Source organism: Propithecus coquereli, unplaced genomic scaffold (genome assembly GCF_000956105.1).
Source record: "Propithecus coquereli isolate 6110/MARCELLA unplaced genomic scaffold, Pcoq_1.0 Scaffold1, whole genome shotgun sequence".
NCBI lineage: Eukaryota > Metazoa > Chordata > Mammalia > Primates > Indriidae > Propithecus > Propithecus coquereli.
The window spans coordinates 25949257-25966463 of NW_012133857.1; the positions used below are offsets into that span (position 1 = coordinate 25949257).

General features: G+C 41.0%; 1 protein-coding gene across 1 annotated transcript in view; it reads left to right on the forward strand.

Moving 5' to 3' along the window:
- Positions 1-17207, forward strand: part of SYNPR (synaptoporin) — a 324464-nt gene that overhangs the window by 189815 nt on the left and 117442 nt on the right. The window contains 1 exon segment of the mRNA XM_012638454.1: positions 7216-7340. Within this exon segment, the coding sequence (XP_012493908.1) occupies positions 7216-7340 (125 nt within the window).

Genomic DNA, 17207 nt, shown 5'->3' on the forward strand with positions numbered 1-17207 from the left:
GGGCTGTAGTTTTTGGTTCCCTATACCTGACTCATTTATGCCTCCCTTTTGAACTGAGTCACTTCCTTCTTCCCACCTTACAAGAGATATTCCAGTCATACCAACTGCACAGCCCAAAAATGCTTCCCTTGCTCACTTGTGTGTCTTTGACTTGCTGCTCTCTGCCTAAAACACTCTTCTTCTCCCTCTTACTTGGACAAATCAGGCAAATTTTCCTGGTTTCTGCTTAGCTATCCATCCTTCCAGACAGCTTCTGTCCCCTCCCCTCCCTTGAAAGTATGTAGCATATTTTCCTCTAACATACTCCAATTCCTGCACCACAGTAAAGCGCCATCAGAATACCTGTTCATTCACTTGTCTGTGTCCTGAAATAGAAAGCAAGTTCCCTGGAGGTGGGGGAAGGGTATGTCTTTATTTTATTTATTTATTTATTGCACTTTTTAAGTCACAAGCATTTAGGGAGCACCTGCTTCATGCCAAGCACTGTGCAAAGTGATAGATGTTCAGCAATAAAAAAAACCAAGTGTATTATCTTCCTTCAGGGAAGTGATAAAACACAAGCAAGTAAATAAATAATATCACACAAATACAGATTTTATAAAGCCTGCTCATGTTAAAAAAAATGGGATAATGGGGGCAGTGGTGGGAATAGGCTTGGGTGAGAAGCCTAGTTTATAGGATGTCAAAGTCCAAGACTTCCTATTTAAAAAGGAAAAGAAAGGTTGAGAAGGAAGGACGGGAAGGGCCCTCTATGCAGAGCATGCAAGGAAGGAAGTTTCAGGTGAAGGAGACAGAGAGCATGAAGGTTCTGTGGCTGGAAGAGCTCAGCTTATTTGGATAACGCCAGAGGCAAAAAGGTGTAAGTTGAGGTGGCCAGGCAAATGTGATTTCCTTTATTAACAGAGTCCTACGGCCCACTGCAGTGTCTGAAAACTACTAGGTGCTCACTCAGTCAGTGTATGAGAACTGCCTTAGCTGTGTTTCCCAAAAGCATATCCTGAGACACGAAGTTCATTTGGGAGGTGATGTCAAGAAGCACAATGACAGCGGGCAGTGGGACGGGGAAGGAAGCAAAGCCAGCCAAGGGTGTGTCCATGAGCAGGTTGTTCCTGTGAGCAACTGGGGCTCAGTCCCAACGGGCACCCTTGGAGAAATTGTACAGAACACACCTCAGAACTGTCCCACAGACAGACAAGAACACTGGAGTTTTTGCCCATCAATTTCCATCCCACATTGGTTGAAAGCTGCGAGGGAATTAACTCCTGGGAACTTCTACCTGTGCAACTCCAGTCACAGGCCAAGCACACTCATGCTACCTGAGAAAGCCCTTAGCAGAGAGACTCAGGTGTGTGAGGGAGGAAGCCGTTGGTGTGTAAAAGAACTGTCCCCCTGCAGCTGCAGATGTCCACAAGGCATCAACAGCCTCTGCCACAGTAACCAACTAAATAAGTGAATAAGTAGTTGGATGGGTGAATGAATGAAGGAAGGAGTAAGTGTAGCTGGTGGAAAAGGAGTAAATCTATGAAATAAGCCCAAAGTGGATGAAAGTTCTTGTCCCAAAGGAGTCCCTTGGTGGCAGTGGTGTGCTGGAGCACAGCGGATTGTGGAGATCTCTTCCCAGTCCAAATTCAGAGGTATCATGTTGGTAGCTTGGAATTGGCCATGGTAGAAATATTTATGCTATGGAAATCAGCAAATGCTATAAATCACAGCTTTACCCCTGGGAGACCTACGTGTTAGCACACTCGGCTTGGTGGTAATATGAGCACCACTACTTGGTCCTAATCTCTCAGTGTCTTTCCTATCAGTCTCCTTACTCTCTCTTGTTTCTTCCAAGGTATCCTTCATGCCTAGAGTTGTGTACCAGGCTTTGGGAGACATCCTCTCTCTGACTTCACTGCAGACCAAGGATCCCTACAAGTGCCAATAATCAGGCTATCTTCTGCCAGCAACCTATTGCTTTAACTATGACTTGCAGATTAAACAGAAGGATTAATATCATCTTTCATTGATATTCCTTGTGTGGTTCAATTAGTTCAAAGGAGGGAGCTGCTTGCCCTCTTTCCAGGGGAAAACTCTTGTTGTCATTAACTATAAAGACATCATTCCTGCTATGGGTGATTCTGGTGTGTGGATGCTTATTAAGTCAGAAAACACAGGACAATTCTGTATTCTTCTGCCTAAATGTATTTCTAATAAGGATACTCTGTTGGCTAATTTTGTCCATTTTGAAAGTAATTTTTTGTTAGAGCCGTAGATCATCCAAGACAGTAGTAAAATGAGAGTTCATTGCAGATTTATTTTGGTCTCCTGAACTCAAGGGAAGTGAATGATTAGACCAGTGGTTATGGTATTGATTATCTTAAAATGTGCTGGAGGGTAAGGTTTCTGCATTGTTTGAGGAGAATTGGGAGCTTGAGTAAAGATGTTTTATAATTCCGCGTAAGTGGGTAATGGGCTTTTGCCTCTGGTTATGCTTTCAGTGTCTAGAAAGGTGAGCTAGCACACTGCATTACCAGAAAGCAAGCAGTGTGCTGGCTGAGGACGAATGTGCACACACACACCATGTCTTAACGTCCCTCAGCAAGCTGCTTATGTTCATTACAGGATCCGCCTCAGCTGGAGATCTTGCTCTCTAGCTCCTCTCTTGCACCCTCTTTCGACTTCCTCACCCCCGACACACACACTCATACTGGCCCCTCAGGCTTTTCTCCTTCCTTGGTTTTCTAGGTCTCACCTCCAGTTCTCATTCCAACCTGGCTGCATAGCAGAAAATTATTTTATCTTCCCCTTCTCCCAGAAGAGGATATTGTCTGCATTAGGAATAGGCCTTAGTCTTGCAGAGCTGGGCATCCATAAGACACACAACCCTTCCTGTTTCTAATATTAAGTGCTTCTCGGAGGATCAGTTGTCAAGCCAAGGAAGATTCTTTCTCTTTAAAATGCCTTCCAAGGTCTTCCTTCTAAATTCCTCCACCCTATCAAGGATAAAAAGAGGGAGGAAGGAGGGAGGGAGGAAAAGAAGGGAGGAAGAAAAGAATAAAAAGAAAGTGACGACAAAGCATGCATTTGGTAATGAGCTTGCAGGTATGAGTGACACACACAGGAGAAATGTGGAGAACCTCAGGTCACTAAAGCAGCCATGGTGCATATCTGGGCAAAGAAGACTGGACTCTTTGAGAGTCACCTCCGATTCGGATGGCCAAAAATTGTTCTTCCTGAAATTCTAGAACTAACTAGAATAACACTGACCCAGAGAGCCCAGACACTAGGATCCCAGTTCCAACTCTGCTTCTAGCTGAGTTGAGGAAAGTTAATTTTCCTGTCTATTCTCAGTTTCTTCAGTAGAGTAGTAATAATAGTACTAGTAGTAGTTGTAGTTGTAGTAGTAGTAGCTGAAGTAGTAAGAAGGGGGGAAAAGATGACAAAAAAGGAGAAGATACTCTAACATTTATTGAGGGCAATGAGCCTGATGCTTCACATGTGTTCTCAGTTGACAAGAACAACAACCATTTGAGGTCAATATTATTATTCTCCACCTCTTTTGCCATTCAACTGCCACCTTGGCTTCCTTCCACTGGCTCCTTAAACTTGTCAAGCTTTTCCTCCCCAAGGATTGTCACATAAGCTGTTCCCTCTGCCCACAGCACTTGTGCCCCCACTTTTTCAGGGCTTCCTCTCATTCCTCTTGCAGGTCTTAGCTTAAACACCCTCAGGCATAACTTTCTGCGCAGAATAGCCTCTCCTCAAAACATCGAACACAACTTGTGATGACTTTATTTGCATGTTCTTTGGGGTTGTGTCTCTCCCATCTAAAATGAAGCCCCATGATGGGCAGGGACCTTCCTTATCTTTGTCTTTGACTTTTTTGCCTTTCTGCTCCCCAACAGCTAGCATATGGTAAGTCTACCATTAAACACCTACCGAATGAAATCAATGAGTTAGTCTTGATTTAGTAGATGTGGGAACTGAGGTTTGGAGAAGTGAAGTAATTTACCCAGTGTCACACAGCTAGGAATGGGACTCAAACTCAGGTCTGCCTCACCCGAGAGCTGCTCCACTACCCCACCTAAGGTGGAGTGGTTGGGTGGAGTCCTGGGAGGATTTCGGAAGTTTCCTCCTACTCTACATCTCTCTGCAGCACCAAGAGAATCTCAACCCCTTCAAAGAGCCTCCAGTCCCCTCTCCTCACTGTGTCTTGATGTATTCTAATTACAGGCCCACACCCCTGGCTGATGAACTCTGGAGGAGTTGATTTTACTCTCCCAAACATGGAATCAACCATCCCTGTAATAAGTTACTCACTCAGCAGGATCTGACTCTTCCAGTGTTATACAGCCATTATCTGTTTAATCCTCACCAAACCAGTGTGAACTTGATATTGGTCACACAGTATGATTTCCCTTTAATCAATGAAGACTATGGGGAGGAGAGAAACTTAATCAGAAAGCCCATAGGTATGATACTTAACTCAAGTACAATGTCTTGTATTTTCAGAGCTCAATGGAAACTAAAAGAAAAAATAATGGTGTACGTGGTTTCAATAGTCTTGAGCCCCCCTTTCCATGTATCTAACATTTTGAACTGGTTAAATGTGTAATTATCATTCCATCTGTATTACATGACAGTGTTAATAATACCTTACTGTTTATAAAGCACTTTAATATAAGACGAAAAGCCAAGGTAGTTTCTTTATAGCTACTAAGTACTGAAATTGACTTGATTTGTTTTTATGTCCTTCAACTCTCATTTGCTGTGTGTTAATGTCCCAGGGAATTTTCTGGATGCAAGTTTTTGAAGCAACCATGCTATTCTACCATATCTTTAATGCAGGAATATTAAACTTCATTCACACACATATACATACATACACACACCCCTGCCCACATATGCAAAATTGTTGTCACTAGGAAATATGACCACATATGTTAAGTGCTGGGCATAATACCTGGTCCATGAGAGGCACTTTAAAGTGGCCACAATAGACAATCGCTTCTTACCTTATGTGTGCAGCTACTGATTACACATGTAGGACTCTTGCCCCAGAGAAATGCATATGTATAAACATCACATGAATCTCTGCATGAATTGGAAGAAGGCAGCTCATAAATACATATTCCTTCTCCTTTCATTCTCTCGCCATTTCAGGGAGATATAGGAGATATCCCTCTTTACAGATGAGGAAACTTGGAGACACAAAGGGTTATCTCCATAGCTGTAGCATGGGGCTTCGGACTCCATCGCTCTATACTTTCTTTTGGAAGAAGTCTTACCAAAGATGCTATCTTGACATGACACAAGGGGCTGGCACATCCAGTATTATATAATGAAACCTAGATTTAAGCATTGAACAATTAAAATTTCTCTGTATTCCTACTAATACGAAGAGCTGACATGAGAATTAAGCAAATCCATACCACAGGGATAAAGATCAGTTTCCCTTGAGACCTGGCATTCTATGCATCACCCTCAGATTGTGGGGTGGGATAGAATAGCTTCTGAATGCTTCATCAAGTCCTAGGCAAGAAAAGTAAACAAAGCAAAAAGCAAAAAAAGATCGGTTTTTCTGGACTTGCTTGGATGTTGGTTCACTGGGGATAACAGTCCTGTAGATTTAGTTAGGGATTAAGTCTAAATTCCTCATTTTATGGCCTGGAGCATCCACTATTCGCAGTAATAATATTTGTTAACATTCATGGAGTGCCAGCTCTGTGCCAGGATCTGTTCTATATAAATGCTTTACACATGTTAGCGTTCACACATATTAACACATTTTGTCTTAATACAACTACTATATCTTATGGTTAAGTTGTTTCCATGTTAAAAATATTGGTTTTAAAAAACAAATAACTCAAAACCACCGCACACACAAAAACGGCCCACGAAACATCGCTTTCCCTGTGAAGGTTTTAAATGCCTTATTACCATTAGCCAGTCTTTTCCTATAAAATTTAAATGGCCAATTGAGACAAATAATTCTGAGGCTGTTTTTCCACCACTGATTGAGGTGGCAAGTGTTGTGGATAATATTCATTTCACTTTTTGGAAAGACTTGGTGATCTCGCCAGTTCCAGCAGCCTTCTTGCCCACGGCAATTGTTTCATATCAAATGGCAAAACCACCCAAAAGAGTTATTATCAATGAAATTTTTGATGAGGAAATCAAGGCATGGGGAAATTAAGCAACTTTTCCAAGGTCACGTTCCAGTGCCCATGCACTTGACTCCTACACAATAACTCCTCTCACTATGCAAAGTGAGCTCGTGTTCCTGGCAGGGACCCCAAGCTACTGCAAGAAGCTGGAGCTGAATTCCAAAATTAATACAAGATAAATTGCAATATTGCAACATGTGTTAGTATTAAGTGCCATTGATTGACTTTCTTTGGAAATGAGCAGGAAATTCTTTTGAAGTTAGCCAAACTATGAAATGAACAAAGTTTGGCATTTGCTTACTTCCTGTCTTGGGCCATCCCACCTTCTTAGGTGTTTCTTCTTTCTAGAAGACTTTTCTGAGTTTCTGCTCCTAATTTTTGGTGGCTGGTTCCCCACAGATTTATGTTCTACATCATACTAGGCTATGACATTAACTGATAAGAAGTTGAAACTTTTAATAGATGACTTAGATATAATAACCAACACAGAGATATAACCACCAATGGGGGTTTGAGACTGAAATACACTGAGATCTTGTGCTCTGAAATAGCACCTCTTACATACTAACCGACTCTTCCTCAAACTTCTAGCTCTAGAATTCTCTGACCATGTCTTTTTAAAAACCCATCTACATTATTCCATTTCTGTTTATTGCAGAAAATACAGCCAAACAAAAAGAAGACACTCCAAAGTCTTCCTACCTGGAGATATCCATTGTTAACCTGTTGATGCATTGCTTTTCAGGTCTTTGACTGTGGGATTCTGTTTCTACCCTCTGAGGCATGACAACTCTTCGCACACTCAAGCACAGCTATTTTGTCCTTGTCTTGTATTACTCTCCAAGCAACATTTCTCTAGCTTGCCAGACTATTCTTTCAGATACCACCTCCCCAGTCCACACCATCATTCTACCTTTCATCCTCCAGCTTGAACCAAACGTGATGTTTCTCTTCAGAAGAACCATAACCTCTCTCAGTCTGGACACTAAGCTCCCTTTGATATGTCTCATTAGATCAACATCATCCTAATGGCTGCCTTCTCTTGTTTGCTTGTTCTCCACAGCTTTTTGCAATCTTTGCATTTGCAACATGCGGTGGCTATTCCGGAGGCCTGCGGCTGAGTGTGGACTGCGTCAACAAGACAGAAAGTAACCTCAGCATTGACATCGCATTTGCCTACCCATTCAGGTAGGGAATGGCGGCTCGTGCTTGCTAGCCTCACAGACAGGAAACTTTCTTCCTTCTGTGGTTTCTCTCAGAAAAATGCAGTCCCCCATGGACTTTTGGGTAAATGGATAGGATTCTGCCTTAGCACACAAAACGCCCAGACCAGAAGTGCCAGCCACCACCTCACACTGAGAGGATTTGTGAGTTGTAAGTTCAAGGCAGAATTGACTCCCCTCCAAAAAAAATGTTACATATACCAAAGTATTGGGGGCTATCAATATAGAGACCTCAGTTATATAATTTCTTCCTCCCCATCATTTCTCCATTCTTACGATCCTCCAAATTCTCTGTAGAATTACGTGTCGCCTCTAACTTTATATGAACTACGCAATCCTGACTAATGTGTTTAATAATATTAATATCTTGTATTATTTCCACGTACCAAACACTACGCTTAGCTGTTCAGCTGTTTAATCTCATTAAGTCATCGTAATGACTCTTTCAGGACAATACAATTGCCGTCACATTTACAAATGAGGAAACTGAGGCACAGATATATTTACCCACATTACCTCAGCCAGTGAGTGGCAGAGTCAGGGTTTGAGCCCACGTGTCTTGAGCCCAGAGCTTGCATCTCTATTGCTGTACTTAAGTTGCTTAAAATAGTTCTTTCAACCTCTTTATAAACTCAGTATGAAAGATTATACCTTATCTATGTCTGTGCCCTGTTTATAAAATGACAACGAGATGCTAACAGGGCTTGTCCCAAATCTGCCATCTTGTGCTTCTGATCCATATACCCAAAATGGATTAACTGAATTCAATTTTAAAATAGTTTACTTCTGAAAAACTCCCAAATGCTTGGTACCAAATAACAGGGGTGATTTTTAAAAATGACTTTCACCATAATGTTTTTTAAAACAGGTACATACAGTGTTTTCCCAATACATTTCCCATGGAGTCCTAGATAACTAATGTTACTAAAAAGAAAGCAATGGAGGAAGGAAGAAAAAGAGAGAGGAAGGGAAGGAAAAAGAAAGGGAGATTAGGAGAAAGGACTTAAAAATATGATCAAATAAATTCAAGAAATATTCCTTCCCACTTTGCCTTTCTAATGCACATTGTTAATCACCAAAAGCGACACAATTTTTTCAAATACATTTGACCACAGAAACTCTTTTTTCACTAAGTATCTCAGAAGATTTGTATGTCATGGAACACATACTTACTGTGAACTTTTCCTAGTCGAAAACAATGGTGGCTCAGTTCACAGGTGATGAATCATGGAGAAGTAGCACTAATACAGTATTCTGACTCGTTTTTAAGAGCAGAACTGACAAAACTTGTCACACTCCTGCTCAAGTAGATACTCTCCTAGCTAACTAATAAGAGAGTACAGAGCTCAGAAATTGGAAGCATGTAACCCCTGGGAATTTGGTAATAAGAGCTATGTGGTTCTGGTGGAAGTGGGCATGGAGGTACTTGACTCCTGCAAGTTCTAGGTGAACCCCATGGCTTCTGGAGGAGTGCGGCCAAGCCAATGCATGCTTATGGATTAACATGCTGGATCTAGGATAGGAGATAAGAATTGCCAATGGCCAAGCAGCAGGGCTGGGATGCTTAGTAACATTGTTCATAAAAGCATAATTGCTTCTACAGTGATTTCCCACCAAGAGATGGGGCAGGAGCAGGCAACTTGAAGGGCATTTCCTCAAGATTTGAAAGGCAACAGGTCCCTAAACATTTGGGCTATTAGAGCACAGGACTCCTAATCTTTCCTCAAAACTGGAGGAGTCTGAACAAGAAACCAGTGTCTGAGTTGGGATGGGGTGGAGAGCTGGGTGATATTTAATTTCATGCAATCCCTGACTAAGGGTACAACTTGAGAAGACTCTTGGAGCAGTTTCTAGCATTGGGCTTCTTCAATTTCTTCCCAAGACTACAAATTCAAATGATTGGCCCAATGAAAGGCTACTGGAGAAATTAGATTTAAAATGTTTATTGTCATCTATAAATACACCAGCCCCCTCATTTGAAAGATTTTTACGTGGATTCTAAAACAAAGATACTTAATCATTGTTTTTCTAGTAGCAGATCTTTTCTTTCAAACATTGTCTCGCTCAGAGGCTCCATATATAAATCAGATGTGAGTCACTGAGAAAGTTGAAGCGGTGGTCGGGAAGTGTGAAGCCCCCAGCTGGTCCTCCTCAGCCCTCTCCCTGCCACATATCTTTCCCACCCCCCACTGTACAATCTCTGTGACATCTCCTGGGGACCCTGGGTGTCCTAGAAGCTAATAAAATCCACTGTGCTAGAAAAAAGCAAGAAAGCGTTTGCCACTCTGCTTACCACGTTTACTGCCCACTATTAAGGACTCAGGATTAGCCTGTCTCTTCCCACAGAATGTCTTGTACTTTTATCCCATTAAATTTTGTCTAGGAGATTTAGATACCATTCCAAAGAGGCTCAATTTTACTAGGGTTATAATTTCAATTTTACATTTGGGCACTTTAAAATGTGCCATTATCCTGTTGGGGAAGAACTCCATTATGATCTAGAACTTATACAGATTATTCTGAAGGCATTTGTTTCAGAAGAAGTAGCATTAGCAAGATGCTGGTGCTGTAAATCATTAAAAAGTTATTTTCTCCTAAAACTTAACAAGCCAATGCCAATGATTTGATTATAATTTTAGAAATAAAATAAGAGCATCCAACTATTCAGTTTATTGCAAACACAAGAAAGACAATAAATGCAAATACCAAGTCATTTGAACAAAAACAATTAGTTTTTAAATGACAGATCAAAGGAAACTACTTAACCAGTTACCAGACAAATGTTACGATAGAAGATAATGTCAATAGAGAGAATTCTAGATAATTTACAAAATACTCATGTGCTGTTTCTAATAAACATGCCAAAGTGTGTATCTCCTTTATACCACATGTATGTATTTTTGACTTCTACTTATATCAGGAAGAATTGACATTCAGCAATGTATTACTTTGTTATGGAAATAAAACATTTGTACCTGACCTTCCTTTTGATTTATGATTAAAATGAACAAGTAGTATTAACTGTTTTCTCCTCTACTATACTGTGCTAATTTGGTATGAAACTTGCTTGATAATTGAGAGGAAAGTAGTTCTGGATTCAATATTTTGAGTACTTCCTTTATGCACAGAAATGTGAAGTAGGGTTTCTCATGTTAAGGTACTTAGTATATTTGTAGAAAGTCTACTCAAGGAATGCCAGCTAACACTTTGCACTTATACATGAATGAAAGATAGAGGAGGTCAGAACTGAGAGTTTAGGGGGCTATGAGAATGAAAATTTTCACAGCAAATGTTAGTTGTGAAGGTCAGAGTGATAAATGAACAAACAAATATGCAAATACTTATTGCAAGTATATAATGTGCCAAATGCCATGCTAGACACTTCCACGTATATTATGTAATCATTGCACAGACACTATGAAGGAGGTTACTATTATGCTGACTTAGAAGACTGAAGTGAGAGAAATTTGATTGACATCACACAGAACATTAAATCCAAACTTTTGAATTTTGTAAATTTACTAATTTGTATACAAACGAGAAGAGAGCAATGTTCAGGCTGTTTGGAGATGGTGAGTAGAGCAAAAATTTATGATGGACATAAGTGATAAAGTTGAATACGTGGCTTGGGACCAAATTATAGAAGACCTTGAATTCCCAACTGATTGAATAGGAGGAAGGAGTTAAAGACGATAAAAAGAGAATAACAAGAGAAACCATTTTGAAGTAGAGGGTACAAATTTGGATTGGATCAGGCAGAGTTTGAGGTGTTTGTAAGAAGCCCAAGGAAATTTTCTATCAGGAAGATTTATGCTAAACGCATGTAAGAAGAAAGAGGGGAAGCCTGAAAATGGAACTTTCAGAGTCATCTTCACAGAGTGAAAAGTAATGTCTGGAAGAAGAGAGGTCACCAAGCGAGACAGAACAGGAGCAGAAGGCTGAAGTGTGGGGGATGCCCGCACTGGTGAGAAACAAAAGAAAAGAGTCACGGAGGGAAACCAAAAAGAGTTAAGTGGAGAAGAAGTCAGATGACCCAGAAAATGCAGGCTTTACAGAAGGCAAGAAAACTTCATGCATGTTACCACTCAGCAGTCCTGAGTACTTCAAAGAAGGAAAAGAGTAAACACCAAGAAAAAGCCATTGGATATAATTAATGGTGGTTATCAAAGGCTTCCCTGAGATATTTCATTAGGAGAGAAAGTATGCCAAGGCTTGCAGAATGAAAAAAAATAAAATTCAGTATGTTTTTCCCCAGACCAGGAAAATGCAAATTTCAAAGTACTCTAACCAGCTTACCTTAAGCCTGCATGAGATGAAAGATGACATTTCCAGAGAAAGAGATCAAGATTGTTAATGACTTTCTCATAGAGAAAGTGCTCACTTCTTGCTTCTCGAAAGAAATTAGCTCATTAAATGACATGGTGATAAATTTGCCACCCTGGCTGGACAAATAAACTAATAATAAGGGTTTCCAGTGTGTAAAAATCTTCCTTTATTCAAGAACTGAATATAGACAATAACGGAAGATTCATAATAAAACATAACTTAGTTGCTATGTTACTTCCATGTCTTGAGATTCCGACCTCCTCCCCAAATCTGGACAAAAAATTATTAAGTTTACCATCAATTTCAAGCATTCTTTTAGGTGCGAGACCGGTAATCACTGCTCTAGATTATTAACAAAATTGTCCTTGATTAATTTATCCTTAAAAAATAAGTAGAGGTACATAGAAGTCCAAACAAAGGTATTTATTGTCAGATTATTTAGAGACTGAAAATTATAAATAGGAGATCAGTTAAGAGATTGTGGCACATCCATAAAATGAACTGTTAGGCAGCCATTAAACATCATTTTCTCTAATCATATTTCTTTAATACTCCTGGCATTATATCAGGAGAAAAGCAGAATACAAGACTATACATATGTAGTGACTTTGGTTTGGTTTATTTCACACTAGCTGGCTGTAGAAGGTACTGCTGTTGCCTCCCATTTCTCCCATTCCCTTACCATCCATGTCTACATTTTTGTTGCAAGCTCCTATGACTGGTAAGCGGTTCTCTCTAGCCACAGGAATTTGCTGGGTCTGCATGAAGGGCAGGCAAGAAACGTTCCTCCCCTGAAGCAGCCCTCATCCAGTGACAAACGTGAGTTGGAGGATAAATATCCCAACTTTCTCACCCCTTATGAGGTCCAACTCTAGGGCATGTTCTGTACCACCTCCCAGAGGTACTCAGCAGGACAGCTCTACGCACAATGGAAAACACACCTTTTGTTACCTTCTTCACCTTTCCTTTTCTAACTTCTTTGCTGCCCTATTGGTATTTCCAGAGATGAGTTCTTCAAGAATGAGTTGCACTCAAATCTTGACCTCAGGGTCTGCTTCTGAGAAGTCCAACCTAAGACACTAGCATTGCTTGAGAAAATTACCATCATGAAAGAAGATAAATGGATGGATAGACAGATTGATCGATCAATTGATAAAGTAGATCCCTACTTCCTCTCATTCTAAATCATGTTATGTAATATTGCTCAGGCAAAAGCAAAAAGAACCCAGCTTGGCTGGAAATCAGTGCCTTCAATTCAGAGCATCTCATATCCCCTTGTGGTTTTTGGTTCAGGTCTCATATATGAAGCCATAATTGCTAATCTATCCACAGTATCTTAGCATATATGGTAGGTCTTTCCCAATTGGCAGCCACAGTAGGGCGTCTTTCAACCTTGGTTTCAGATTTTCTGAAAAATAGATGCTCAGATTTTGGAGTGCCCCAAGGGGTCTCAGAAATGGAATTTGTATGAGATATAGTCTTTATTTTAGATCAGTCCATCCCAAATATATTCTCCAGATTTGGTGATAAACCATACAGCCTTTTTCATGAAGTACCCAAGTTACAAAAACTAAATTATATTTATAAAGATTGTGTCATGTCCATTGCATCAGAATGTTAAAGTATTTATTTCTAGGTGGCGATATTATGAGTGAATCAAATATCATTTTTATACTTGTTCACACTTTCCAGATTTTCTACACTGGAGCAATGTAGTGTAGCTAGGACTCTAGAGACAGACCACCTGGGTGCACATCCCCTACTTGCCTACTTATTAGCTGTATGATGTTAAGAATCTTGTTTATCATTTCTATTCCTCATCTGTGAAACAAAGACAATGTTACCTATTTCATAGTATCGTTGTAAGTGTTAAATGAGACATAGATACAAAATGCTTAAAACAAGGCCTGGCATTCAACACATTTTTTTAGCATATTAATTTTTCTTTCATAGTCAAGTAAGAGTGATTAAAAATAAACTAGAGAGGTAAAAAATATATTTATTGTAGTTAATTAGCAAAATGATCTTTGAGGCAAAAAAAGACCACTTCATTATGTTATATTTTACCCAGAATGGGAGCTTCTCCAACCCTCCCTGTGCCTATACGCAAATATTAAAAGGTGTACATATTTAGCCAGCTATTGATTAACTTGCTTTTAACTCTTTAAAGCCTATTTGCATTGCCCTAGGAGGTATTATTACCAGACCTGTATGTTTTTTTTTTTCATGTTAAACTAAGGAGAGAATAAAACCCTCTCAAAGTGACAGAATGGAGACTGCACTTGCATGATCTGAGAGGTTTCTTGGCATCAATGGAGTAGGAGAATGAGACTCAGCCTGAAACAGAAAATTCAAGGAGGGGGCTCCATATGGAGGTCAAGGGAGGCTGGGGCTGCTCTGCTGGGCACTGGCTGAGTAAGCACCTTCTCTTCCTCACGACTCTAGTCGCTTGTCCTGTGGTTCTCCCACTCCTGTTTGAAACATGGGGACAGGCAGGAGTAGACGCCAGGACAGCTGTGGAGTTTTGGCCGTTATCTAGTACTGCTAGCTCTGTTGGGGAGAAAGCATTTCTTTGACTAAGATTCATAGCCTAAAGCAGTAGTGATAAACATTTTTTTAGCGTGAGAGCCAATTGGGGGAAAATAAAAGTGTTAAGGGCTGCAATTTTTTATATCTTGTGCTCTGGAAATGCTGCACTTGCAATTACATTTAAGTATGTGTTTATTATTGTTTCTCATTAGCAATGGGTTTCACTCTGTTGGCTAAAATTTCAGGAACTTTATAACTACAGTATCTCATTTTAATGTTGTGCTTTAAAATAAATTTTGTGTATGAAGAGACCTGGTGGCTCTACGGGGCAGAGAGTTTGGGAGATTTGGAGGTGGGGCCAAATCCCTGGCTTCAAATCCAAGGTCTTACACCTAGTGGATGGGCAAGATATAGCAATAGCTTCCCTGACTGGTAGCAGAGTTGTGCAGTGGAAGCATGCTGAGCCCATAACTTTCCTGGGACTCAGTTTCCTTATTATAAAAGGGTAACAATACTAGTGCCTTCTTCATGGTGTGGTTGTGACCATTTCATTAGATAATATAAGTTAACTGTGATCCGGTGCACATCAAGTGTTCACTGAATTGGTATCATTGCTGTTGTTGCTGTTATCATTAATGGAGTCTAGTGCAAGGCAATGGCACCAGAATTCAGCTGTAGACCAAGGACAAGAAGGAGAGTCCTTATTTGAAGTTTTCTATAATAAAGAGAGAAGCTATCATTTGTAAAGAATGTCTGTGAGGACCACAGAAAATGATAACAAATGTGCACTATGGCTGCTGGCATGGAAGGGGTTAAATGAAAGAAGTTAGTGAATGACAAATTAATCTACTCCATCCGCACCCCACTGTTCCCTTCCCAACCTGTATAATTGCTAGACTGGAACACTTTTCTTGCAATACTTCCCCAAAAGGAGAGTGGTTGTAGGGAATCAGATAAAATAGATGTCTTAGTTTGGGTTTTCCCAAAACCACACCCTAAGACAAGGATTTGAGTGCAAGTAGTTTTATTGGCAGGTGATCCCTAGAAGCACTGGTGAGGAATGGGGGTGTGAGACAGGGAAGGGAAGAAAGCCAATAGAGAGAGAGTGGATTAATGGACAAGATACCACTGTGGGCAGCTGGAGTACCTGAGACTTCTAGGAATCTGTGGGCAACATGCGTCAACGGTAATCCCATCAGGCAGGTGATGAAGCTGGAGTAATTATCCACCTGCTCCTGTTGATCACTAGTCAAAAGCTGCTCCTGTGGGTGCTGACTCCCTGACACTGCATGCAGAGCAAGCATGCACATACAGCTTAAGAAGCGTTCATGCAGAGATCATGGATGCCGGCAGAGAAATCCATCAATTGTGTACAGAAATGGTAAGAACCAGAGGGATATGGATGGACAACCACAGCTTCTAACATAATGGAGAGGCTCTTCAATCATTTTTCCTAGATCTGTGAATGACTCCATCCTGTATCATTTATTCATGCTCTCAATAAATATTTATTGAGCACCTACAGTATATAAGGCTCTGAACTATAATAGGCACTTGTTATGTATTGATCGGTTAATAAAATAGACATGGTCCCTTCCCTCATAAAATTTACAATTGATTAGGGCTGGGAGGAAGACAATAAAGAAATGAGAACTAGAAATAGATAAATATACATATACATATACTTTTTTTACAGTTGTAATTTCTATGAAAAAAATAAACATTGTGCAAAGATGTAAAATAAGTGTTGTAGGAGTGGAGAAAGTCAAATAATATCTACACAAATAGAATGGTCCAGAAGGGCCTCCCTGAGGAGAAGGCATTTAAGGCAATCAAGAGAAAAGAGGAAAGAATGTTCTAAGCCAAGAGAGTGGCATGGGTGAGGCGTTGAAGGAGAAAAGGCCTGAATCTGAAGGAATAAAGTGAGGCCCCAGGGTGAGGGCCACGTGAGACACAAAGTACGTGTCAGGTAACAAGAAAAGTCTTGAGAGGAAATTAGAAAGGTTAAAGCAGCAGTCCCCAAACATTTTGGCACCAGGGACTGGTTTCATGGAAGACAATTTTTCCACAGACCTGGAGGAGGGGAATGGGGGGAGATGGTTTGGGGATGATTCAAACGCATTACATTTATTATGCAGTCAAAGCTCTCTTCTGCTGATAATCTGTATTTGCAGCCACTCCCCAATGCTGGCATCACTGCCTCAGCTCCACCTCAGGTCATCAGGCATTAGATTCTCATAAGGAGCGTGCAACCTAGATCCCTCGCATGCGCAGTTCACAGCAGGGTTCATGTTCCTACGAGAATCTAATGCCACTGCTGATCTGACAGGAGGCGGAGCTTATGCCGTGATAGGGGTGATGAGGAGCGGCTGTAAATACAGACGAAGCTTCGCTCGCTCACCTCCCACTTGTGCGGCCCATTTCCTAAGAGGCCACAGACTGGTACTGGGGTTGGGCACCAGTGCAGGGGTTGGGGACCGCAGGGTTAAAGGATAAAGGGAGAAGCTACACTATTTTAGGTCAGTTGGCTGGGGAAAACCTCACTGATGAAATGCCACTTGAGTGCACACCTGAAAGAATGAAGAGAGAGAGAGCCTCAAGGGTACCTGAGGGCCGTATTCCAGGGAGAGCACAGAACCAGCACGGAGGCCTGGCGTCTGAGCTCGAGGAGAGTCAAGACCCAGCAGGAAACCAGTGTTGCTGGGTTGGAATGAGGAAGAGGAGAGTGGCAGGAGGTAAAGTCGAAGAAGAAGGTAGAGGCTGGATCTTGTAGGGTCTTACGGGCTCACAGGAGGAATCTGGATTTTATATTGTATGAATTGGGCAGTCGTCAGAGGTTCTGAGCAGAGGAACTGTGTGATTTGTTTGTAAAAGATCTTCCTTGTGGCTGTGGAAGTAGGGGAGCAGGGGTGAAGTCAGGAAGGCTGGTAAGGAGGTGGCTGTAGCCATCCAGGGAAGAGACAACGGTGGCAGTGGC